The 25,915-nt window shown below is 38.2% G+C and overlaps 1 protein-coding gene across 4 annotated transcripts in view; it reads right to left on the reverse strand.

Annotated features, from left to right (window-relative positions):
• gli3 (GLI family zinc finger 3) overlaps positions 1–25,915 on the reverse strand; it is a 147,768-nt gene that overhangs the window by 24,876 nt on the left and 96,977 nt on the right. For 3 of the 4 annotated variants that reach the window (XM_051882716.1, XM_051882717.1, XM_051882719.1), the window contains exons 5-7: positions 13,500–13,705; positions 5,491–5,646; positions 591–795 (exon numbers count right to left, since the gene is read on the reverse strand). In XM_051882716.1, the coding sequence (XP_051738676.1) occupies positions 591–795; positions 5,491–5,646; positions 13,500–13,705 (567 nt within the window). The remainder of the gene's footprint in view (positions 1–590; positions 796–5,490; positions 5,647–13,499; positions 13,706–25,915) is intronic. The other variant, XM_051882718.1, reaches the window with a different exon arrangement.

Genomic DNA, 25,915 nt, shown 5'->3' on the forward strand with positions numbered 1-25,915 from the left:
AGAACATTAATCAGGTGATGCATATCAGACAGACGAGTGTGAGGGAGGAGGGGAGGAATATGTTCACACGCTTCCTCCTAATAGCGCTCTCTATGTTCCCTCGTTTATTTCGCCATCCAGTGTTCATTCATCACTCCACTGCTGAGGTTGTGCTGGAGTGTCCACTTTCAGCACAGGTCCCTTTTCCTGTCTATCTCTTTCTCAGAATCTCTCTCGCATTCTCTTGCCTCTTGTCTGTTCCAATACACACCACTCTCTTTATTTTCATACTTGGTACAGAGTCCAAATTTGGAATGACATGAAGGTGAATAAATGAAGAATTTTGGGTAAACTATCCTTTTAAAACCCGTCAAGTAAGATATGAAGACTGGCTCATCCCAGAAGGATGTGAGTGACACAATAATCTGTCCTGAAGGAAAAACTAAACAATTCCACTGACATATGACGTACGATAAAAAAAAAAAAAAATAATAATAATAATAAAAAAAGTATTTTTAAACAAAAATAAAGCAAAATCCAGCTTTATGGCCAGTCAGAAAAAAAGATACAATTTTTGCAAAACAATATTCTTAATTCACTGTTGTACATACCTAATAGTGCCAGCTGAGAGGTGTCCGTAGGATCCACTGGTGGATGAGCTGGAGCGGGAATTATTAAGGATAGTGACTAGAGAGTTGGGCGAGGTGCGAATCATGGCCTGCAGGTCAAAACTGGGGTCAGACAGGGAAGGGGAGCTGGGAAGGGGTCGTTTTCTGCTGGGCCGATTTGTGAACCTAGGACTAGGAAATCGAGAACCTGAGGAAGATAGACAGAGAGAGAGAAAAAGAGAAAGAACATAATAAGTTATGTATTAAAACCTAATAGTAACACAAATGGCACAAGACATAAAAATGTATTCTATTTTATTTTAATTTTATTGCATTGTATTTTTTGTTTCTAAAAAGCTTTTAATATCGAAGAGATTAACTGTCAGCCAGATATTTTATGGTCATGTCAGTCGAGTATAACTATATCCCTATTGACATAATTTCCAAAAAATGTTCCCATTTTCTTGTGGTCCGTATATATATATATATATACACTGTATATACAGGTGCTGGTCATATAATTAGAATATCATCAAAAAGTTCATTTTTTTATTATAAATTATTTTTAAAAATGAAACTTTCATATATTCTAGATTCCCTACATGTAAAGTAAAACATTTCAAAAGTTTTTTTTTTTTTTTAAATTTTGATGATTAGAGCGTACAGCTCATGAAAGTCCAAAATCCAGTATTTCAAAATATTAGAATATTTCCTAAGATCAATCAAAAAATGGATTTGCAAAACAGAAAAATTCAAGTTCTTTAAAGTATGTTCTTTTGTGCACTCAATACTTGATCGGCAGGACATATTACAGCAAATGACTTGCTCCTAGTACAAATTACAGCATCAGTGAAGTGTGGCATGGAAGTGATCAGCCTGTGGCACTGCTGAGGCACTATTGAGCCTTCAGATCATCTGTATATTGTTGGATCGACTGTTTCTCATCTTTCTCTTGAAAATATCCCATAGATTCAGGTCAGGCATATTGGCTGGCCAATAAAGCACAGTAATATCATGGTCAGCAAACCACTTGGAAGTGGTTTTTGCACTGTGGGCAGGTGCTAAAGTCCTGCTGGAAAAGGAAATCAGCATCTCCATAAAGCTTGTCAGCAGATGGAAGCATAAAGTGCTCCAAAATCTCCTGGAAGATGGCTGCATTGACTTTGCACTTGATAAAACACAATGGACCAACACCAGCAGACGTCACGGCCCCCCCAAATCATTATTGACTTCAGAAACTTCACACTAGACTTCAAGCAGCTTGGATTCTGTGCCTCTCCAGTCTTCCTTCAGACTCTGGGACCATGATTTCAACATGAAATGCAAAATTTACTTTTATCTGAAAAGAGGACTTTCGACCACTGTTCACTGTCCAGTTCTTTTTCTCCTTAGCCCAGGTAAGATGCTTCTGACGTTGTCTCTGGTTCAGAAGTGGCTTGGTAGTCCTTTTCCTGAAGATGTCTGAGTGTGGTGACTCTTGATGCGCTGACTCCGGCTTCATTCTACTCATTGTGAAGCTCTCCCAAGTGTTTGAATCAGCTTTACTTGACAGTATTCTCAAGCTTGCGGTCATCCCTGTTGCTTGTGCACCTTTGCCTACCCAATTTCTTCCTTCCAGTCAACTTTGCATTTAATATGCTTTGATACATCACTCTGTAAACAGCCACTCCATTCAGTAATTACCTTCTGTGACTTACTCTCTTTGTGGAGGGTGTCAATGATTGTCTCTTGGACCATTGCCAAGTCAGCAGTCTTCCCCATTAGTGTGGTTTCAAAGAACAAAAGATACCCGGAATTTATACTGTAGGGATGGTCATTTAACGAAACTCAAATGTAAATATTCTAATATTTTGAGATACTGGATTTTGGACTTTCATTAGCTGTACGCTCTAATCAACAAATTAAAAAAAAAAAACTTTTGAAATGTTTTACTTTACATGTAGGGAATCTAGAATATATGAAAGTTTCATTTTTTAAAATAATTTACAATAAAAAAATGAACCTTTTCACGATATTCTAATTATATGACCAGCACCTGTATATGTTTGTATGTATGTATGTGAACTAACCACACAGAAAGCTTTACAGACTAAGAATCATGACAATTTTTTAATTATATGTAATTTATTCATCATAGACAATGCTTTCAACAATGATTAAATTTCCTGCATTGCATGCTTTTTGCATGCACTGTAAATACAAGTTTGACTCCACTGTACCCACTGCTTGGCAGCATCACTGTGATATTGAATCATGTTTAATTTGGTTGAATAGTGTGTCAACACTGAATGGAATTGCACTAGTTGTTTTTGAAAAGCTTTCGTTAGAAAGCAGATCGAACGCAGACAGGCCCTCCACTCACGCACAATGACTGGCACCTACAGATTAAGAAATGACTTTTGTTGTCTTTTCATTGGCGGATGTCACAAACAAGAAAGAAGGGAGAAACAGAGGGAGAAGAGAAAGGGGGAGGGGAAGAGAGGGGTGCGCGGGGAATGGTGGTCTTTTGTTGTATGGAGTGACACAATGACTTTGTGACTCATATTTTTTCTTTCAGTTGTTCTGTACTTTTTTTAACAGCAAGCATGCAAACAAAACAAAATTACGCTCTCTCTCTCTGACTCTCTCACTCTCTTTCTGCTTTGACACATACAGTGATTACAGGGTCTGTCATTCACATTTAAATCACTGTGTGTGTGTGTGTGTGTGTGTGTGTGTGTGTGTGTGTGTGTGTGTGTGTGTGTGTGTGTGTGTGTGTGTGTGTGTGTGAGTATTCCCACATTTGGAACATCTTTACACATTGTTGGCATTCTGTTTAGAACTGTGATTAAGCCTTTGAATGATTGTGGATGTGTGGAGTACAACAAACACAATGTGAATAGACACATGCACAAGCTTACACACCCATACACACATGAATCCATAAGTACATGAGCATTAACACTATACACATATATATAATTCACACCCGTATACAACACTATGTACAGTCTGTAAGTCCATATTGATTTTCCTGCTGCAAAGACCAATTTGGACCAGCATAAACTTCAAGATGTTCTCAACTACTGTAGTTTAAATCAGCAGTTCTGGTTTATTTATGATATGAGCTGGTTAACTTAGGTAGAACAAGGAATACAAAAAGATGGTTTACATTAGTAATTTAAGCTTGTCACCAGCTAAACCAGCATAAGTTTTCTAGGTTTTTATGGACTTGTTTTATATCGGCAATGTTGGTTTATTTCTGACAAAAGCTAAAAAAAAAAATTTAATTTGTCATTTAAGATTATCACCAGCTGGTCTAGGTTTTCACAGACTTATTATTATGATATTAGATTGGCAGTACTGGTACATTACTCACATTGGCTAGTTAATCCAGTTTAAACAGCTTGATCTCTGTAACTATGATGGGTTAACAATCAAAATCCACATGAAAGATGACTTAAAATAAAACAAAACAAGCTTTAAAAATAGCTAAAATACTAAAAATTAAGATTTAATTTACCCCCAAACTTTTGAAATTCAAAAATTTACTTATTTTAATTTTAATTATAATTACTTTGGTTATTTTAATCTATGGACACACCTAATTTCTGTAAATTGAAAAGACAGGATCAAATATTGTTGTGGATTGTTGGCCTTAGAGTCAATAATGTTGAGAACCACTGGACTAGTTTAACCATAATGGTTGAACAGCCAAAGTAAGAAATTGCCTAAAACATAATTTTTAATTATGTTTGAATATGAGCCAATCTTTTACAATTCCTGTAATATGAGTAAATATTGCATGCTTGGTCAAACATTTTTTAACAAAAAAGCGTGGAAAAAAAACAATAATTCCATCTACATCCTGCAGAGGGTCCAAATTGAGGTGTGTAATACAGAAGTAGAATCTAATCGACACTGGATAATTAGCAGCTAACACATTAAACAATGCATGGCTTAAACACACATACGCAGGACAGGTTCATTGTTTCATTAGTCAGTACTTCTCTAAAAGTAATTACACTGATGTGAACTGAGCTCTAAACTACAACTGCGCCTTCCCATCCCCATTATTAACAAAAGCTACTAGATAACGCACTTCTCCTTATTCACTCCCCTTCTCAGAGTCTATACATCATAAAAGAGAGCTTTAAAGTGTTAAATTGGCTGGCGTGGAACACACATTGTTAAAATAGGATGAGTTATTACCAAGAGCTGATCACAGGCGATTTGAAGTAAGGGGGACGCGACATCTTCATTTGAAAATGGTGGCCCTAATTGTTTTGTTTAAGTCTATTAATCTTAAACAGTGCCACAGTAGAAAGGATTTCTCTGGTGATGAATAGTGGGACATTCCTATTCCCACCTAACAGCAATTAATTTTCTGATACCCATGCAATTTTGGCTAGTTTTAATTAGTTTGTGAGAAACGAGAGAGTGGGGAAGCTGATGGGCTAAATGCATTCTCATTAAAGACTAACGGGCCAGTCCACCTGACCTCACTTCAGTCACCGTGCCTTTAATTTCCTATTTACTCTTTAAAATAACTCATTTGCATACATCCTGTGCACACCCTTCCCCCACACAAAAGTTCAATTTAACCAGTTTAATTATTTTGGAATGGTTTAGAAGGAAATAAAGATTTGCTGTTTCTTTCAACTATTCTATCGGAAAACTAAAGCTATATATATATATATATATATATATATATATACAGAATATCTATGTGTGTGTGTGTGTGTGTGTGTGTGTGTGTGTGTGTGTGTGTGTGTGTGTGTGTGTATTCAAAAACATGTGGCTTTTGCTTTTTGTATTGATTAAAGTTGTAAATAGTCTCAGCCTAAATCTGTCCCTCTGATAGGTGGATAGGATAGGTGGATGTTATAGACATCAGAAGAGAGTATGCAAGTGGAGAACTTACTTTCCATAGCCTGCAGGTACTCCATATGCAGGGCGTTGCTTGCAGGCCCCGTTGTGGATGCCACTGAGGGAATGATGTCAGCATAGGGGCTGCGGTGACCTGCAAGCAGGGCCATCTGGTGGTAGTACTCTGCCGTGGTCAAACCAGTGTGGGGCGCTGAGGGGTCAAAAAGCGTGGAGAGGACATACAGACATCAGTCATTTGATAAAAACAATACCGTTCAAAAGGTCAGTAAGATAAATAAATCAATAATAATTTTACTTTTATTCAGCAATATGCATTAAATTGATTAAAAGTGACAGTAAATGTTACAATGTTACAAAATATTTCTATTTCAAATAAATGTTGCTCTTTTGAACTTTCTATTCATCAAATTATCCTGAAAAAAATATATCCGTTTCCACAAAAATATTAAGCAGCACAACTGTTTTCAACACTGAGGAATGGATCACCATCACAGCAATGAATTACCTTTTAAAATAATATCCAAATAGAAAACTGTTACTTTAAATGGTAAAAATATTTCACAATATTACTGTTTTAATGAATAAATGCAGCCTTGGTGAGCGTAAGAGAATTATTAAAAAAATTTAAAAAAATTTTACCAACCCCAAACTTTTGAATGGTAGTGTAGAAAAACATACATGCCTGCAAACGCCTTGAATACCTGACTTTTTTACTCTCAAACTTGTGCTTCAATGGTTTCATTAATCATATGACTTCAGATGAGTCAGATGGACCGTGTCTGTAAATGCCCCTTTCCACTGATTGGTCAATCAAACCGTGCTGTCATCACAGTTTGCGCAAAAGAATAACAATCACCTACTTTTACAGTTGTAGGCATTCTTAAAGCGTTTATTGCAACTACATTTCATCTCTTTTTCAGCAAACAACCAGACTAGCAAATGACTTTACACAAACCGTGTAAAGCACAATGCACTGGATAGAGCGGAGCGAATGCATTTAGGCTGCACTGATGTGAAGCGCTGACTAGCATCGATTTAAATGTACACTTTGGAATAACACTTTAAACAATAAGGCCAGAGATGAATTTTTCCCATAAGGGGAACTATTTGCTCCCTCAAATTGATTTTCAGGGATATTTTTACCTAGTAATTTTTTTCTAACCTTATTAAATATGTATGTTATCTTTAATGTTAAATTCTTAAATTTAGTCAATTAAACTAGAATTATATGACTGTTATTATAGGCTGTTACCAATTAAATCAGTATCAACCAAAGCCATCTTTGCAATACAGAGGTGGCAAGAAGCTGCATCTGAAGTTGCTTTTAGAAATCAGAAATCAAAAAGAGCTTTATTGCCAGGTATGTTTACACATACAAGGAATTTGTTTTGGTGACAGAAGCTGTATTAGTGTCACGAATGTGGCTCCCGCGCCTCCTCCTCCGCACCACCGGAGGGAGCCATCACCTGAATACTGACCGTTTCCCATTCGGACTATGTTTCCCATAGGCCCTCATTCCTGGGACTGATTGCGCACACACCTGCACCTCATCACACTCACACTATTTAAGCCACACACTCACACACACTCATTGCGAAGTCTTGATTTGCCCCGGTGAAAATTACTGAGTGTTTTCTTGTGGACTGTTTACTCTGTTACCATTGGACTGTTTATTCTCTGTGATTCTCTGCTGCCTGCCCTGATCTTTGCCTGAGTACTGGACTGTGTTTGCTTGCCGCCTGCCCTGATCTCTGCCTGTGACTCGACACCGTTTGTCTGCTGCCTGCCTCGACCATTGCCTGTTCCTGTTTATGTCTTTGCCCTTGTCCCTGTCTGCTTTGGTGATTGTTCTAATAAAACTGCAAATGGATCCCCACTCTGCCGACCCTTCATTACAGAAGACTTCGCCAAACAGCGATCCAGCAGCAATCATGCAGATCTCCACCGAGCTGTCCGCCCAGGCCAACCAGCTCGCGGTACATCAACACCAACTGAATCGATTGACTTCTCTTACCGAGGAGCTGGTGAGAACCCTGCAGAGTCTTCGATTTGACGCCACCGAGGCCGCCACGCCGCCGACAGCGGTTCCCGCCAGCCAGGCCTTCACTGCCACTCCCGCTGTAAATCCACGCCTCGCACTCCCGGAGACGGTACCCCCGCAAAGTGTAAGGGATTTCTTCTGTTCATCAACCAACAGCCAACTCTCTATCCCACCGAGTCCAGTCGGATTTCCTTTGTCTGCTCCCTGTTGATGGGTAAAGCGCTGGATTGGGCCACGGCTGTATGGAGAGAGGATAGTTCTGTGTTTCCCACCTATTCGGCCTTCCTGCAAAGTTTCAAAGAGGTCTTCGCTCAAACAAACTGGGTCGAGGACACGTTGAAACTATTGTTTCGCAAGGGGCTGTCTCTGGAGCTTCAAGCTGAGCTCGCATGCCGTGACGAGGGAAAATCGCTTAATGACTTCATTGAACTAACCATTCGCATCTATAATTTCCTCTTCCAACAGTGAATGACCAATGCATAACCACGCACGCACTTTTGGACTCTGGGGCAGCGGGTAACTTCATGTCAGATACATTCATCAGAGAACACAATATTACACTAACAGACTGTAACTCTCCATTGACAGTGGAAGCGCTAGATGGGAGACCCATCGGGGGAGGAAGAGTGGCGCACATCACCGCCGAACTCACACTGCAAGTGGGAGTCCTTCATCACGAACGCATCCGCTTTTATGTAATCCACTTACCCAACAATCCAGTTATCCTTGGTCTCCCGTGGCTCAGAACTCACAACCCGCTTATTTCCTGGAAGGAGGACCAGATCGTTCAGTGGGATGCCACCTGTCACGAACACTGTCTGAAACAGATCACTCCCATACCAGTTCAGACCGTTTCAGTTCACGAGACTAACACTGACGAGCCCGACATACCTGCTGAGTATGCTGATCTGGCGGTCGCTTTCAGTGAAAGCAAGTCAACTGAATTACCTCCGCACCGTTCCAGTGACTGCGCCATAGATCTGCTACCTGGTACCACGCCCCCCAAGGGCAGAATATTTCCCCTGTCTCAGCCGGAATCAGCTGCTATGAAAGCATACATCGAGGAAGAATTGGCCAAAGGTTTTATCCGACCTTCCACATCCCCGGCAGCATCCGGTTTCTTCTTCGTCAAAAAGAAGGACAGCAGCCTTCGGCCCTGCATAGACTATCGCGGACTGAACGACATTACTGTTAAATTCCGCTACCCTCTGCCATTGGTTCCCGCAGCCCTAGAGCAGTTAAGACAAGCCAAGTATTTTACCAAGCTGGATCTCCGGTGTGCATACAACCTGATTCGTATCAGAGAGGGGGATGAATGGAAGACGGCCTTTTCCACTGCTACCCTTGTTATGCCGTTCGGGCTGTCCAACAGTCCCTCCATCTTTCAATCATTCATCAACGACGTCTTTCGGGATATGCTCAATCGCTGGGTCATAGTCTACATTGACGACATTCTCATCTATTCCAAAACCTTCGAGGAACACGTCCAACATGTCCGGGCCGTACTGCAGCGACTCATTCAGCACAAACTGTATGCCAAAGCAGAGAAATGTGAGTTCCATCGTGTCTCTACATCATTCCTGGGCTATGTCATCAGTCATGAGGGAGTGGCGATGGAAGATAGTAAAGTAAGGGCGGTGCTCGAGTGGCCTCAACCACGCACACTGAAAGAACTACAACGATTCCTGGGGTTCGCCAACTTCTACAGGCGATTCATCCGAAACTTCAGTGGCATTGCGGCCCCGTTAACTTCCATGACTAAGCGACAATCCACACGCCTCTCCTGGTCCCATGAGGCGGTGCACGCCTTTCAAGAACTGATTCACCCATTCTCCGCCACCCTGACCCAGAACTCCCTTTCATAGTCGAGGTTGACGCCTCCAGCACAGGCATCAGGGCTATACTCTCACAGCGCCAAGGTAATCCAGCAAAAATGTACCCGTGTGCATTCTACTCCAGAAAGTTGTCGGCAGCAGAGCGCAACTATGATGTAGGCAATCGGGAGCTTCTGGCAATGAAGGCGGCGTTGGAGGAGTGGCGCCACTGGCTGGAGGGAGCACAACACCTATTCAATATACTCACGGATCACAAGAACCTGGAACGAATGTGGCTCCCACGCCTCCTCCTCCGCACCACCGGAGGGAGCCATCACCTGAATACTGACCGTTTCCCATTTGGACTACGTTTCCCATAGGCCCTCATTCCTGGGACTGATTGCGCACACACCTGCACCTCATCACACTCACACTATTTAAGCCACACACTCACACACACTCATCGCGAAGTCTTAATTTGCCCCGGTGATCATTACTGAGCGTTTTCTTGTGGACTGTTTACTCTGTTACCGTTGGACTGTTTATTCTCTGTGATTCTCTGCTGCCTGCCCTGATCTTTGCCTGAGTACTAGACTGTGTTTGCTTGCCGCCTGCCCTGATCTCTGCCTGTGACTCGACACCGTTTGTCTGCCGCCTGCCTCGACCATTGCCTGTCCCTGTTTATGTCTTTGCCCTTGTCCCTGTCTGCTTTGGTGATTGTTCTAATAAAGCTGCAAATGGATCCCCACTCTGCCGACCCTTCATTACAATTAGATGTATTTACACACTTTAATGCTGCTTAGAGGGCAGTAAATGCATTTACACAGCAGCTGCAAATGCATAATGTAATGATATTAATGTCTTAAACATAACATTTTGAATACAGAAATGTGAAATGAATGAAATATCGCCAGTAGGTGATGGCAAGTCACTACATTAATGAACGAGTCATTTATTCAACCGATTCGTTCAAAACACTGATTCATTCAGGGATAAAAATCAAGTGGCTGTCTATATGGGTCATTAAATCACTCACTCAACTGATTTGTTCAAAGATTCGGATTCATTCAGGTATTAAACGCCACTCTGTGCTCATATGCTACGAGTCAGTTGCACAACGGTTGTATGACTTTGCTTTGGAAGTTTAGCTAGCAGAGAAAATAAAACACACCATTTTGAGTGACATCAATTAATACATAATATTAATTAAATAAACTTAATGTATTGCCTAAAACAAAAGTTATGATTGGTGCATCGCATTTGCACCCTGCAGTTTGAAATGACAGTGATTGAGGGTGATTAATGAACAAAATTAAAAAAATTTTGTTAAAAAAATGCAGAATTTTAGATGCAAATCTTTAAACTGTCTTTTTTTCTTTCTCTTTCATGTGTTCCCTCTATCTTCTTTCCACTCTTTAGCTACAGAGTGATACAGGTCCTAGAAATTTATCCTAAAAATAAACGTCTCTCAACATGCTTAAAATAACAAACAAACACACACATATACATTCACACAAAAGGAAAGAGAATAAGAGAAAGACTAACACAGTGCTTCTCAATGCAAATACAAAATCAGTTTAGCTGCACAAAGTGTTGTGGCTAATTCCTGTCTTCCCCAGAAGAAATGAACAGAGCAGATGAAAAGATCTCGACTGACGCCCGGACTGAATGCATGGAATATGCATCTCTGATTGGTTGTGTGAACGTAAGAAGAAATTCCAAATTAATTCGATGTGGGTATTTTGTCTTAAGTAGTGAGGGAGGGGTTAGGGGGGCTTCCTTAATTGTCTCCGTTGTTCTGCTTTGCCTCGGCTCTCGCATTGAGCCGTAATGTGCCTCGTTTCACGTGCAAAAAGAGCTTTGCGGAATTTCTAAATGGGAAATGTTGGCACCGAATTGCAGGACTGGCGGTGGGGAATGACTGAAGCGAGCACGTTCTGCTTGTGGGATATCAGAGTGGCAGTTTTTAAGGATGAATATGCATCCTCAGTATGTTGCGCCACCAGAGCCAGGAGGCATTCTGCTGGTGGACCATGTTGGCATCTGGGAGAGTACATGAAAATGTGTTTCAAAACTGGGTTGGAAAGCAAACAGAAAAACAAAATGATAAAATGAAACAGCGATTAATCTAGCACCTATGTTTAGTTATTCTCAGCCACCAACATGAATTGGTTATATAAGTAACACAAAATATGATTATTAATTATTATTTTAGAAATGTAGGTATTTTATGTAACTTTTTAAAATAACCAACTGCCTGATTTAATGCGAAAAATAAAACATGTATCTATGTTCATGGAGGCTTAAAAGCATTTCCTGATTAAAAGACCAGCCTTAGAGCAGCATTTTTTGCTAGTTAAAGTTGACTTAGTTGAAGTTGATTGATAAAGGAAGTTTTACTGGTTAAGATGACAGTTGAAGAGAGAGTGACAGCAGAATCCAAAACATATTTTGTTCTTTTCAGCATGGGGTGGGGGGGTAATGGTTGTGGAGAATGCATATCAGAAACGTACAATAAAAATGCAAAAAATTTGTTTACATAGACCTCATGTTTAATATGATGGTTTCATCCTTATATCTATACTTTAATACAATATATTATAGCCTCGAGAGTATTTACATTAGTCAATAAATACGTAGATCCGCATCAATAGTTAGCTTGTCTTGATGCACTAGTGGTAGAATTTTTGTTAAGCGTGTCAGGGTTCTAATCTGCCCTCGCATTGTTTATTTTATTTTTTTCTCATTAAAACCAATGTTCATCAGTGAATGTATATCAAGAGCAGGGACACGTTTATGTGAATTTTGTTTTGTGATTTCACCGGAACGAACAGAGTCTCTGCAACAGTGTTAACCTATAGATTGAAGTGCTCGTCTGTGTGAAGACAGCGCAGTGTGCAAGAGCGCCATGAGAACACTGTTGCACCACTGATAATAGCGGCAACAAGCACTCAGCCTGATTTCAAAAACAACAGATCTCCTGTTATTTAAAGCAAAAGAAGGAATTGCTAATCAACTGGAGATGTTTCTTTTGTATTAGATACATCCATGCTGCGAGATGTTTCAAAAAGTGGTGGGGACAATATCAACCCTGGCAAAAAGTGGTGGGGAAATGTCCCACCCATCCCACCCGCGAATTACGCCTATGCATATAATATTTAGGAATATAATATAGGAATTGTATTAATAATAGAAATAATTATAATTCATCAACGTGTCCTATATCATAGTTTTTACAGAGCTGTCCATAATTAATCAATCAATCAATCAAACAATCAGTGTGCACTTTTTGTAGTTTTGGTGAAAAGGCATTTTTGGCAGATAAACATATCCGCCAATAAATGTCTTTTCAGTTTTCACCTAAACCATAAAAGGTCACATCAAACTGCATCAACAAGTTTAATTAAGCCCTTAATAAGTATACACCTGGAAATGTTTCATTTCTTCCTTTGACACATATGGTACATAGCAAGACCTGGCTGGCGTGAGATGGCAACGCAGTTCGATACAGCCGTGATTATCTGTGGCCTCCGAGAGGCCCCTCTGATTGGCCCCCTTTGGTATTTGAGCTTCAGGCTTCAATTAAAAGTCCATGCCTGAAGAGAAGGCCAAGAGGTCGGCATACTGCAGAGACTCTTTAAAAACAGTGGGCTCTTGCTGACCCTGTAATGAATTTTCCAGTCCAACTTCACGCAAAAGACCAAAATGGCTCCCTGAAGGCCTCTGGAGTCCATCCTCTAAACCATTCCCACTTCTCATTCTTCCATCCCTTCTCGTGCCCTCTGCCCTCAACCATGGCCTTGAACTTTACCCTCTCTTAACTTAGGATGTGATCGCTAGACTCTGCCTGACACGCTGAATGTTCCTCCTGAGGTTTTCTGACATGAGACAAAGAACACAGAGAGTGACCCCAGCCAAACAATCAAACTATGGTCTCCCCCTCCAGAGAGAGAAGCTAACTCTAATTCTAAATAAGAATTATACATTTGCCACATCCCAGACTTTACCAGAAGGAGCGACGGAACCATAGTAAGGATGGATGGATGGATGGATAGATTGATAGATAGATAGATAGATACATAGATAGATAGATAGATAGATAGATAGATAGATAGATCTATCTGCACACAATGGGCTGACATTTAGAAGACTTTTAGTGGGCCCAGAACAGGTCTCTGAGGTACTCACCATCTGCGGGACTGAGGCCTCTGGCTGCAGAGATCATAGACAGAGAGGGACTGCTGTGCAGTGAACGGATGTAGTCCATGTAGGGGTTAATGTATGGATGTGGGGGGTTAAAGGGTGACTCCGCCCCCACTGAAGGGTTCCGGTGCGGTGAGATCCGGATAAGGGAGATATCAGAAAACGCTGGGCTGGCTGCCAGTGCAGGAGGCCTGGAATCAGAGACGATAAAAAGCATTTAAGCACCTTAGGAGTCTTTTTCAGATGGTGTATTCTTCCACCATTCAGTGGGGTGGGATGTTCCAAGTCTTTGGGTTTATTTGCAAAATGACATGTTAACTGTGCATGTACAAACCAAAGCACATGCATACATTTAGAATGAAGCATAGAAGAAAACAGAGCTCAGCACAAGCCACAAAAGCTCGGCATGTGATCTATTCTTTCTGGATCCCTGCTCCAGGTCTAGCGTCTGCACAGAATGGTGTAGGAGCTTGAGCAGGAAATGAATGGTGACACTATCTATCGGCCTCCATCTGCAGGGCCAAATCACAGAGTGAGCGGGAGGGAAAAAGCCCAAGCTAAATTCCAACTGCTCCCTCGCAGACATTTCCTAAGATCAAAGCCAGCTTTCAACACATCACATTTTAATCAGACAGAGACGGCCAGGAATTCTTACCGCTACCCACAATGCCTTGCCATATTTTCTTGAGATGGTGAGTGTCACTCAGTCTGCTGAGGATTTTGTTGTTGTTGTTGTCTTAAACAGCCCCTATTCAACCATTATTATTTTAGTTCAATTCAAGTAAGACTGTCAATGTGGGTTTGCATGACTTAGGATGAAGAAAACCAAATACATTTTGGTTCTTCTGTATGAATTTTAGGAATAAGGGGCTTTTAAAGAAACAATAAAATAAAATGGAGAAGATAATCTTCACTATTGCTGAACATTGCTGAAAAAAATGTTTGGCCTAATTACTTAAAATAATAAATTACTGACTCTTGCAAACACAAGAGGTATGAGAGAGTCAAGCAGCACACACACACACACACAGGTTTGTTTTGTTATCAAAATGAGGACATTCCATAGGCGTAATGGTTTTTATACTGTACAAACTGTACATTCTATCCCCCTACACTACCCCTACTCCTAAACCTACCCATAACAGAAAACATTCTGCATTTTTACATTTTTAATAAAACATTGTTTAGGATGTTTTTAAAGCTATTTTAAATATGAGGACTCATGAATTGTCCTCATATTTCATGTTTACGTCATAATACCATTGTAATACCCATGTCATTATACAAATTTGTGTCCTCATAAATCACAAAAACACACACGCACGCACGCACACCCACACACACACACACACACACACACAAACTAAATAAACTAAATTAAGTACAGTAAAATCCTGTAGAGAACTTTGACTTCAAGTGACCTCTCTGAAGGACCAGATGGACCCAATTACAGTAAAAAGCTTGTCCACTCTGAATTATCTCCTGTCAGCCTCAGGAGTCTACTTCACCAGCCACTAATGAAAGAGTTTGGACTGTATCTTAAAATGAAGAACTAGTACGGAAGCAACAAAACTCTTTCTTAAAGGCAAGCTAAAAGTTAATAATAAATGAAGTTTAGGTTGAAGTAATAAAACTGCTAAAACTAGAACTGAAATAAAAAAAATAAAGCTAAATAGACATTAATAAAATAATAATAATAAAAATGACAGAAGCACAAAATGACTAAAACTAAATGAAAACTGAAAATATTAAAATTAGGGCTGTCAAAACTAACGCGTTAACGCATGTGATACATTTTTTTTCAGTTTAATGCTGGGGGGCCACTGTCCTGCAGAGTTTAGCTACAACCCTAATTAAACACACCAGAAGCTAATCAAGGTCTTCAGGATTACTAAATTTACAGGCAGGTGGGTATTTTTTTCAGGGTTGGAGCTAAACTCTACAGGACAATGGCCCTCCAGGATCAACGTTCCCCTCCCCTGGTTTAAAGTGACAGCAGTCTAATAAACCTGCTGCTGTCTGTGTCATTAATGTTAATCAAAGAACAAAAGAAAACAAGAAAATCACTCACTGCTCTTGGCTGAATAACTTTTGTAGCGTTAATAAAAATGTACTTTATTCAACTTTATTCAGTTTCTGTATATTTCCTACCTGTTAGAACAAATATTTTAAATATACTGTCTTTATTGTTTCTACATTAATTTAGAGATTAAATGTGAAATGATTGCAATATAAAAATATATTAAAAACTTTAATGTTAGGTGTGATTAATCACGATTAATTTCAGAAAAATGTGATTAGTTAATTTTTTAATCGATTGACAGCACTAATTAAAATAAAAGCTAAATAATTTCAAAATATTAATAAAAACTATAATAGTATATATAAATAACATCAGTCTACATCTTGCTAATTTCAAGTTTTACTCATTCTCTGCCAATTCTCTGTTTGTTTAGTAAAACCAGCAAAAAATGTGCATCATTTAAGCAAAATAACTATTTAAGTAAATTCTGCTGTTAATAACTACAGTAACACTTTATTTCAATAGCCCACATTAGACATTTCAACTAGTCATTAGAGTATTAGTAGACTGTCTTCTTAAAAGGGTCATGAACTGCATTGTTTTATTGTTTTAGAATGTTTCATGTGGTAAACTTATACTGTTAGTATGATTTTTACATCAAAAATTGTCATAATTTAGTATATAAAAGGCAATTTTCCTACCCTGATTTTAGCCCTCTGATTTGAACGCTCTGGTTGAAGGTGCGTGTCTGTTGTGAGACTTCAGTGTAAATGCTTCAGTATAAATGCTATGATTGGCTAACGTAGCAGTATTACATGAAAGTATTACATGTTTAACTCTCTCAAAAACTTTTAGTACATTTTTACTATTACAGCTCTCAAGGTTAACTAATCGTGTAAAGTGCCATTATATTTAGATCGTGGCATATGAAATGTTGCAGTGATAAGCATGTAGCTGATCACAGACATGTTGAGCACATGAATGCAGTGATCTCATCATTGCAACTCGATTTCTGCACACTAACAAATGCTTTCATAGCTAACAGTGCAAACACACCATAAATAAGAGATTTGTTAATTTTTACAGATAATTACAGAAGTTAACCATTAGGTCATCACTGGTTTGATTTACTGGCACGTAGACAAAGAACATCTGACTGTACATGAATCATTACAAATCAGAAATCACTGGTCACAGATCAGGTATTAGAATTAACACAGTTAATTACATGTTGTCACATTATTGTTGAGTCCATATCGTAAACGTCTGTTTCCAAAGCCTGCTCCAAAATTGCGACTGATTTATTAAAGAATCCACAGTGAAATGTACTTAATAAAAATAAATAATGCTCAACTGAGACATTCACATTGTTGAAAATAAATAAAATAACCACATTCCAAGCATTAGGATCCTTTGGAAGGTGTTATTTTTAGTCCAGTGAGTGATCCTGTGCTCTTTTCTCTTCCTCCTCTCACTCCTCCTCTCAGTGGGCGGGGCCAAAGTTGCAATGGTGAAGTAGGTGCTGATTTTCTTCTGCAAAGGCGGTCTTTTACCTATCTATTACGTCATAAATAGGCACATTCCAGGATGAGTCATTCGATGGGCTTGGTAACATTAAAAGCTGTTTTTGGACTAACAAGGAAATTTTCAGTTCTGAAACGTACAGGATATTCTTATAGTATGATGACCTCTTATATATCAAAAGCTCAAGGAAAATTTGATTTCTCAGCTCATGACCCCTTTTATATCTGCTAACACTTCATTTTGATGGTCCCCCAACAGACATTCTACTGACTAAGTAACTCTGGAAGTACATGTCAACTTATTCTACTAACCCTAACTCTAACCTAAAAGTCAACTAATACTCTAATGAGAGTTAGTTGACATGTAGTTGCAAAATAATTAGAGTTAGTTGACATGAAGTTGCAATTTAGTTATAGTTAGTAGAATGCCTAGAGTGGACTATCAAAATAAAGCATAACCATAACTACAATTTCAGTACATGTGTTAAACAGACAAAACAAAAATATCAAGTCTGCTCAGAAATTCCATGAGGTATCTCCAACGGTGCACTTTGGTAGGGGAAAAAAAAAACTTCATGTGCACTCTGAAGAAGGCATTTGCTGCCGAAATGTGTCAGCTTGCAGCCTGTTATTTGTATTTTTAACGTTTTCTATATTAATTAGCCAGTTGAATAAAGGCTTTTTAATAATTTGAATCTGAAGTGTGCCTTGGACTATACCATTTTTTGGATTACAGATTGTGTTAAATGTTGCTTTGGTTTATAAATTTCCACCACACAGTTTTACTTCCAAACAGCCAAGTGATGTTTAAACGTATTGAAAATCATTTTTACTATTAAGTAAATAAATAAATATTGTTCAAAATAATGATTTGTGCAAAGTAACTACTGTATGGATGCCAGGTCACAAGCTCACCAACATCGCAACAGCACTTTTACGACTATAAAGTCACACTAAATGTTATCTATTAACCTCTGAATGTCACATGACTTTGCAGTACTTTTCAAGATGAAAGATTGCGCCAGTTTTGAGATTCAACAGATCCGTTCAGGTTCACGTGTTAACAAATATGTGTCTAGCTTTCGGAAGGTCTGAGTCAACTGCTTTCCATGTTTTCTCACTGGGCACTACGAGCCATTTTGCACGTCTTTAATCACAAGACATGTTTATACTTCCTCCCCTAACACACACTCCCAAATCCATGCTACAGCATACTGGTAGCAGGGGTGTGTTCAGGCATGCATATGTGAGTGGTAGCCCTCAGGTTGTGTCTTTATAATCAGTATAATACACATCAGCAAACTACTAAAGACATAAAAAAATACTTATGCCATATCAATGCGATGAAGGAGTATGGCCCCTATCGCCCAAACATACATGTACACACGTACACACATACACACGTACACACACACTTGTTTATACTACTTTGTGGGGTCCAAATTACCCCACTAAGACAGTAAGATGAGGAATTTACGACATTGTGGGGTCCTTTAGTCGGACCCTACAAAGACAACATCTTAAAAGTCATATATAAGAATGTTTGACAAAATCTTAAAAGTCACTATAGTATGGCCCTTCCCTAAACTATACCTAATCCTACCCGTCACAGGAACCTAACCCTAAACTTACCCCGTCACAGGAACCTAACCGTAAACCTACCCGTCACAGGAACCTAACGTAATTTTAACATTCTTATATATAAGATAGTTATAAATACATATATATATATAAGAATGTTATAAGGTTCTTATGACATTCTTATATATATATAAGTTTAGGGACAATTACGTTTAGGTATTGCGTAGGGAAGGACGATAGTAGATTGAGTCAACATTTAGTCTCATATAAAAGATTTTGCCCTTGTGGGGTCCAAGTAAAGGACTCCACAAAGTCAAAGATTCCGTATCTTTCGTACTTTGTGGGGTCTTCTGGTAATAAATACAAGTTCACACACACACACACACACGTTTATTTTTGTGAATTGTGGGGACATTATGTACATTGTACTGTACAAACCGTATTTTTTATTGCCCTATACTACCCCTACCCCTAAACCTACCCATCACAGAAAATTGCACATTTTTACTTTCTAAAAAAAAACTCATTCTGTATGATTTATAAGCCTTTTGAAAAATGGGGACATGGGATAATGTCCTCATAAGTCATCCTCTCCTTGTAAAACATGTCATACCCATGTCATTATACAAATTTGTGTCCTAATATGTCACAAAAACACACGCACGCACGCACGCACAAACACACTCTCTCTCTCTCTCTCTCTCTCTCTCTCTCTCTCTATCTCTCAAGATGAATCTTTTATGACCAGCGGGACAAAAGAACCTACAATGATTATTTAACTCCTATCATGACACTTTACTACAAAATCAATATTTGCAATAGTAGCTTTCACACTGCTACAAAATCAATTGCCCTTAGCAGTGGCAAAAACAAACCTAACATGAACTGCACTGAATTTACACCCCTTCAAAGCCGTAAATCGATTGCTGCCATTTCAAAATACAGTAACTTTACACACTAATTCTTAACTTGTTTTAGAAGGTATAGGAAGAAAAATAGCCACTTGTTTTTTCATCCCAGTGAGGCAACCATGTTTTTGGTGTAATAGAGCATTTCAAAATGATTGACCGTCACACATTCTAGCTGTTATGTGTTTGCTAAATAGTTCTAACATAGAGGAGTGTACAACTGATAGCACAGGTGATTATTTATTATTTATTATCTTTTTTGAGACCACTGCATTTTGGAAGTGAAATGTTGAAGAAAAAAAAAAACATGTACAGTGTTATCAGAAAGAATGTAAGATTATAAATTGATACATACACTATTGTTCAAAAGTTCGGGGTTTAATATTTTAAAATATATTTTAAAATATAATTTATTTCAATAGCAAAGCTGAATTTTCAACAGCCATTACTTCAGTCTTCACTGTCACATGATCCTTCAGAATTATGCTGATTTGCTGCTCAAGAAACCTTTCTTATTATCAATGTTAAAATATTTTTAAATAATTTTTAAATAATTAAAAAAAAATAATAATTATCATTTTTTTTTATGAATAGGAGCTTTAAAAGAACAACATCTATTTGAAATAGAAATCCTTTTATTAACATTATAAAAGTCTTTACTGTCACTTTTATCAATTTAATGCAATGCTGAATAAAGATATTAATTCTTTGAAAAAAAGAGAATAAAAAGAAAAACAACTTTTGAACCATAATGTACATGAGAGAGACAGATGAAAAGAACAATGCTTAAGGTATTTAAGAAAGGATGCATGCAAATTGAAATGAAAAGGCCAAGGTGTTACATGTCTGTGGATGTGAATGTGTTTATGCCAATATATATATATTATATATATATATATATATATATATATATATATACACACATATGTTCTAAATTTTTTTAGGAACATTGGCAAAGGTAGCAGCATTGATTGTGCAGCATCTTCACACTGTATATGCAAGAACCTGAACTCATAAATCAGCAATGATAGAGGACTTTTTGAGTAGTTATATTTTGAGTAGTATTTTGAATAGTTATATCATGAACAGGGAAAAAGAGAGAGAGAGATAGAGAGGGCACCACATATGGAAATCATCCCCCCCCCCCCCCCCCACCCCCACAAAGACACACACATTTTCATTGTTCTCTATGTCTCATTCTCTCCTTCTGCACGCTATCACGTGTTCATTCTCCTCATGAGTCTGTGCTTGCAGTGGACAGCTTAAATGAACAAATTTGGACTGACATGCTTGTGTTATTCTTCAACAGGAAATGGTGTCACGCCGTGTTAATATTATGCTGGCAGCAGAGCTTAACAACATTGTGACTTTTGCAATTTAAACAAACTGGTGTAACGGCTCCCTGCTATGATCAGAGCAGCCGGTCTCCAAATATATACTCGTGGTGAGAGTAAAATAAATATTAGCTTGCATTAGCTTACATTGTTTGAGACACAAGCAAATACGTGTCTGATACGAGAAGGAGGCACACTAAACTTTGTTCTCCTCTGACATCAGCTGCGTTTAATTAATGATAATGTTCAAGATCACAAGTAGCAATAAATAAATAATAAACTACTGTTTCTGTATGATAGTAAAATATTATATTTAAAATATTATCAAACTTTTGAAAAAAAAAAGTTACATGCTAAAATGTAATACTCAGGGGTGCAGGAAGTGGGGATGCACTGCCTGTGCTTACTTTTATGTTTCTGAATGTAGTTGATACTTTAATATCAAATAATGTATCACCGTTTATGCTGGGATTTGTAGGTTGTGGCCAGGCGACACGTAACTTAAAAGTGGAGCATGCCATGGATATCTCATGGATGTACTGAAAAAAACATTTTATACTTTTTATTTGTTTAAACGCTTTTTATTTGTTTAAACGCTTTTTTTTTTTTTTTTTCCCACGTGCAGTCAAATGTTCTGGTGTATGGGCTATGCAGTGTTCTATGCAATGCTTGTTGTTTCCCGGAGTTTTGACATGTTTTATATACTTGATATTTTTTCCTTAATGGTTTCTTAATAAACCCCTGGTAATACTTAACTTTAGAGGTTTGTTCTAATCCATATGAGCAATAAAATAATATGTAGAGCTAGGTCATAAAATAAATAATGATCTCAAGAAAATTAATAAAAATGGACAGTTAATAGTGTTAGCTGTCTTTTATTTTAACTTATTATTAAGTTGACAGGAATTCTGAATTGAGCAGATCCCTGACTGATGCGAGAGAGAATGAGATCCCAGAATTCTCTGAGCACAAGTTCTTCTTGGAGCACAATGCCAGAAATTCGGCACAACAGCGAGAGAAGAGACGAGACAGAGGATAGGGGAGAAAAAAGAGTGGGCATACGAGAGCAAGGGGTGTAGGAGAGTGGTGAAAGAGAGGAGAGGACAGGAGAACGATGAGGGGAAATGGGAGAGGGCCCCTGACAGCGGAAACAGGGGCTCTTTAATGTTTCTCTTTTCACTGAGATCAAAGAACAGAGACACAGAGAGAGAGACTTGGAGAGAGAGACAGAAAAGCTTAGAAAGTGTAAAAGCTAACCTGAGAGGAAGAAATAAATAGCGAGAGGGGTCGAGAAAAGCTCAGGGTGTGAGGAATGATGTATGATTCGCACGCTGGAGAGATAACATGACAGACGTTGAGAAATATTGACGATAGAGAGTGCAGAAACAAAAGACAGCATGTATGCATATTGTTGTGCCGGCTATTAGGAGATATACTGTAAGACAGTGTGTGTGTGAATGGATATTGAAACTTAATGTCAGTATGTGAGTAAATATTAAAGGACTACTGAACCATTTGGGCAAAGTGTTGCCTTTAAAGAACTTTTTTACATTTCGGTGAGACCAGTGTCACCAAACAGAAATGTTTAGCTATATCCAGGACACTAGCTTAAAGGGATTAGTTCCCCTAAAACTATACAGAGAACCCTCTCATTTGGTACACTACAATATTAGAGTTTACAATTAACAACAGAAGTTTTATATTCAGCTGCTGTTTATTTTCAGATATAATAATTACACTAAAATAAAAACTGAAATGTTTGTATAAAACTTAGTATCATATAAGGTAGTTTTCATAAGCACTTGTTGTCTTCATGGCAAATTTACACAAACATAATTAACAGTAAATAAGCTCCTCTCTAGTGTTTATATATATATATATATATATATATATATATATATATAGATCGCTAAGGAACTGTGAACATTGGAAAACATTCCTGAGGTAAATTTGACATGATGTGACATATTGTTCACAAGCTGTTTTATTGACGATTGAAGCACAAATAAAGTGATTACATGAGACGTGATACATTCTGGTAAGTTGTACTAGGCTATATCTTTCAACATACCTTTGATATTCATGCATGTTTTTCGAGATACAACTTTTTATTGTTTGAATTTCATGATAAAATGGACAGAATATGAAAACTGAAACTTTTATTTTTATCAGAAGTAACAAAGCACAAAGCCTTTTGTGATTATTAGACGGGAGGCGCTACAAATAATATTTGATGTACCAAAAAATAAAAATAAAAACGCAGACCTGGCAACCCTGGCTTGAAATACGAGTGATTCATAGGGTCAAAAAGAGCCTGCTTTAGCATCACTATTTTTAAACTGTAATGTGTTAAAATTCAACACAAAAGCTGGTTTGCCAACCGCCAAAAGAAGAAATTAAACACAAGAGTGATTTTGCAGTCTGAACACGTTTTTCTGCACCCTTTTGATTGACATGGTATAATCGGCCCTGATCATCGGCCGTTTTTAAACAATCGGCCGACGGCCGATAGTGATAATAATAGCTTTTATCGTCCGATACCAATTGTTGGCCGATACATCGGTGCATCTCTAGTTTTGAACAATATGAGGATGAGTAAACAATTACATAATTTTCATTTTTGGAAAAAATTACTTATCCTTTATATTTACTGTACAGTAGTGTTTTTTGTTTGTTTGTTTGTTTGTTTTTTAAATAGTACGTGAATCAGAACACATTATGCAAGTATTACATTGTTGTCAAATGACCTCACTGCTTATTTTATTCAGTGAATGGCATCTAGTTATCATCTTGGGAATTTAAAAAAAAAAAATGTATTTCACTTTTTGTAAAGTTTACTTGGCAGTCTGATGAAGTGCACTAAATTAATTATCATACATAACAGTAGAAATGGAAAGTCAAGACTAGTGCATTGCATTGAGGGATACAGTATGTGGGCAGTTGTGGCCTAATGGTTAGAGAGTCGGACTTGTAACCCGAAGGTCTCAGTACTGGCAGGAAATGGCTGCCCACTGCTCAGGTGTTACAACCACGCCTGTCCCGGTCTCCGTTTCCCAGAATCCTCCCTGTTCATCACCTGTTTGCACTTCTCTCGTCAGCTTTCCCGCCATCCCTGGATTCCCTGCACCTGTTCATTGTCATTAGCACTCCCTTTAAGTTGGACTCACTCCCTGCACTCCCTTGTCGGTTCTATTGTTTGCTTTATGTTGGTGTGTAACGTTCCTTTGGTGATTAAACCCAGTTTTATGTTGAAGTCCGTGTCTGTGCCTCTCTACTACAACCAACTGTGACATCCGGGTGTGTGTCCACGGTGTGTGTGTTCAATACTCCCTGAAATACTGGACAACTGAAATGCAGAGCACAAATTCATGTATGAGACACACATTTCATGTAGTAAATGCTATGCATAATTAAAATGTGCATACTGTGCAGATTCAACAAACTGTGTACACTAGCTATTATTAAATGAACACTAGTATGTTATTCTGAACAACAATAGCATTCTACTTTTACTATTTCCACTATGGTAGCCGTGCTGTTCTGAATGCACCCAAACTTTTTCAAACAGATTTCATAGACACGCCATTGTGTTCCATTGGTTGTATAAACTGATACTCCCGCCCCAAACTCATGCCATTGTTTTGACAGTGTTTGCAGTTTAAGAAAAAAATTACCTGCAAATGACTGCTTAATAAGTTGAAGGAGAAAGCAGTTTTGCATATAATAAACACATACTTTAAAGGAAAAACATCTAACTTGTAAGTATTTATGGCAAAAAATAAGATAGCAAAATAGTTTCTGCAAAACCAAGCTCTAAGTCTAAATTCCTTATCTGCAGACGGGATTTCAAAGAAGCCACGGTGTTGTATTAGATCATGTCCTTGTGAATTTCTGACACCCCATTTGAACTTCATCATGCCTGAGCATCAGTGGCACTGCACAAACCTCTGATAATGTCAAAAAGAACATCTAAGCTGTAACAAAGCCTGGAAAGGATGGTTTTATGGGAGGTGAGAGGATTTCTGAACAAAAGGGGAGGAATAGTGTCCTCCCTTATTTGTGAATTTATGTTCTTTTCACACCCACAGTCAATGAGAGACAGAGAAGAGGTTGAGATGAAAGGGATGAGAGGGGGAATGGGGTGGAGATAAATGTTCTACTTAATGAACAGCGCCTCCCTTTAGGACCACCAGGGACCGCCTCACTGTCCCCAAGAGAACCAGAAAACTGTCCTCGTCTGTGGCCTTGAGACAGTGAGAGAGAGAGAGACAATAAAGAGTGAAATACAAATGGCCAGAAAGATTAAGTACGGCTTTGTAGTTTATCTCTAATTTCCTACTAAATGCATGTGTGAGCTTTTCATTTTGGGTTCATCTTGAGACAAAATACCCCTATGTATGCCCACAGCTACCCAACACACACTCACTGCTAACAAACCACATCTACCTCATAGTATAAACCTTAGAAATACTTCAGTATAAATCGCTCGGAAGAATTTAAAGTTTAGATTAAAATAATGTTTGCATAATCATAAAATAAATATAAAATTGATAAAAATAAAATAAAAAAATACAATAATGTATATTATTTATAATAATGTTTTAGTTATTACAAATACAAATATTTATTTTTAGCTTTTTTGTTGGCATTCAAGTTAACTCAACTGTTTTTTAAGCTTATTTGTAAAGTGTGTGTGGCTGTATTACAGCCAAAACTACCAGACATGTAGTGTAAACCACTATTTGCAAAGTTTATGTTCCAGTTGAACTTTAAAAGAACTTGTTACACTATCTCTTCAGCTCTGTTTGTTTCTGTTCCACAACATAGTAAAACACTGTTAGGTGGCTAAACAGCAACTTGTAAAGGAAATGTTTATGTTCCAGCGCTCTGCAAAGCAAAGCTCCCTACAAGATGATTGAAACATTTCTCTTAAATGTAATTTTAACCACTGAAATAAGGGCATTACAAACAAGTCTGTACAGGAAGTCCAAACAAAAAGACATCAAAGTCAAGTGAACTATGAATGAAACTA

This window comes from Ctenopharyngodon idella, chromosome 23 (assembly GCF_019924925.1).
Source record: "Ctenopharyngodon idella isolate HZGC_01 chromosome 23, HZGC01, whole genome shotgun sequence".
Lineage (NCBI taxonomy): Eukaryota > Metazoa > Chordata > Actinopteri > Cypriniformes > Xenocyprididae > Ctenopharyngodon > Ctenopharyngodon idella.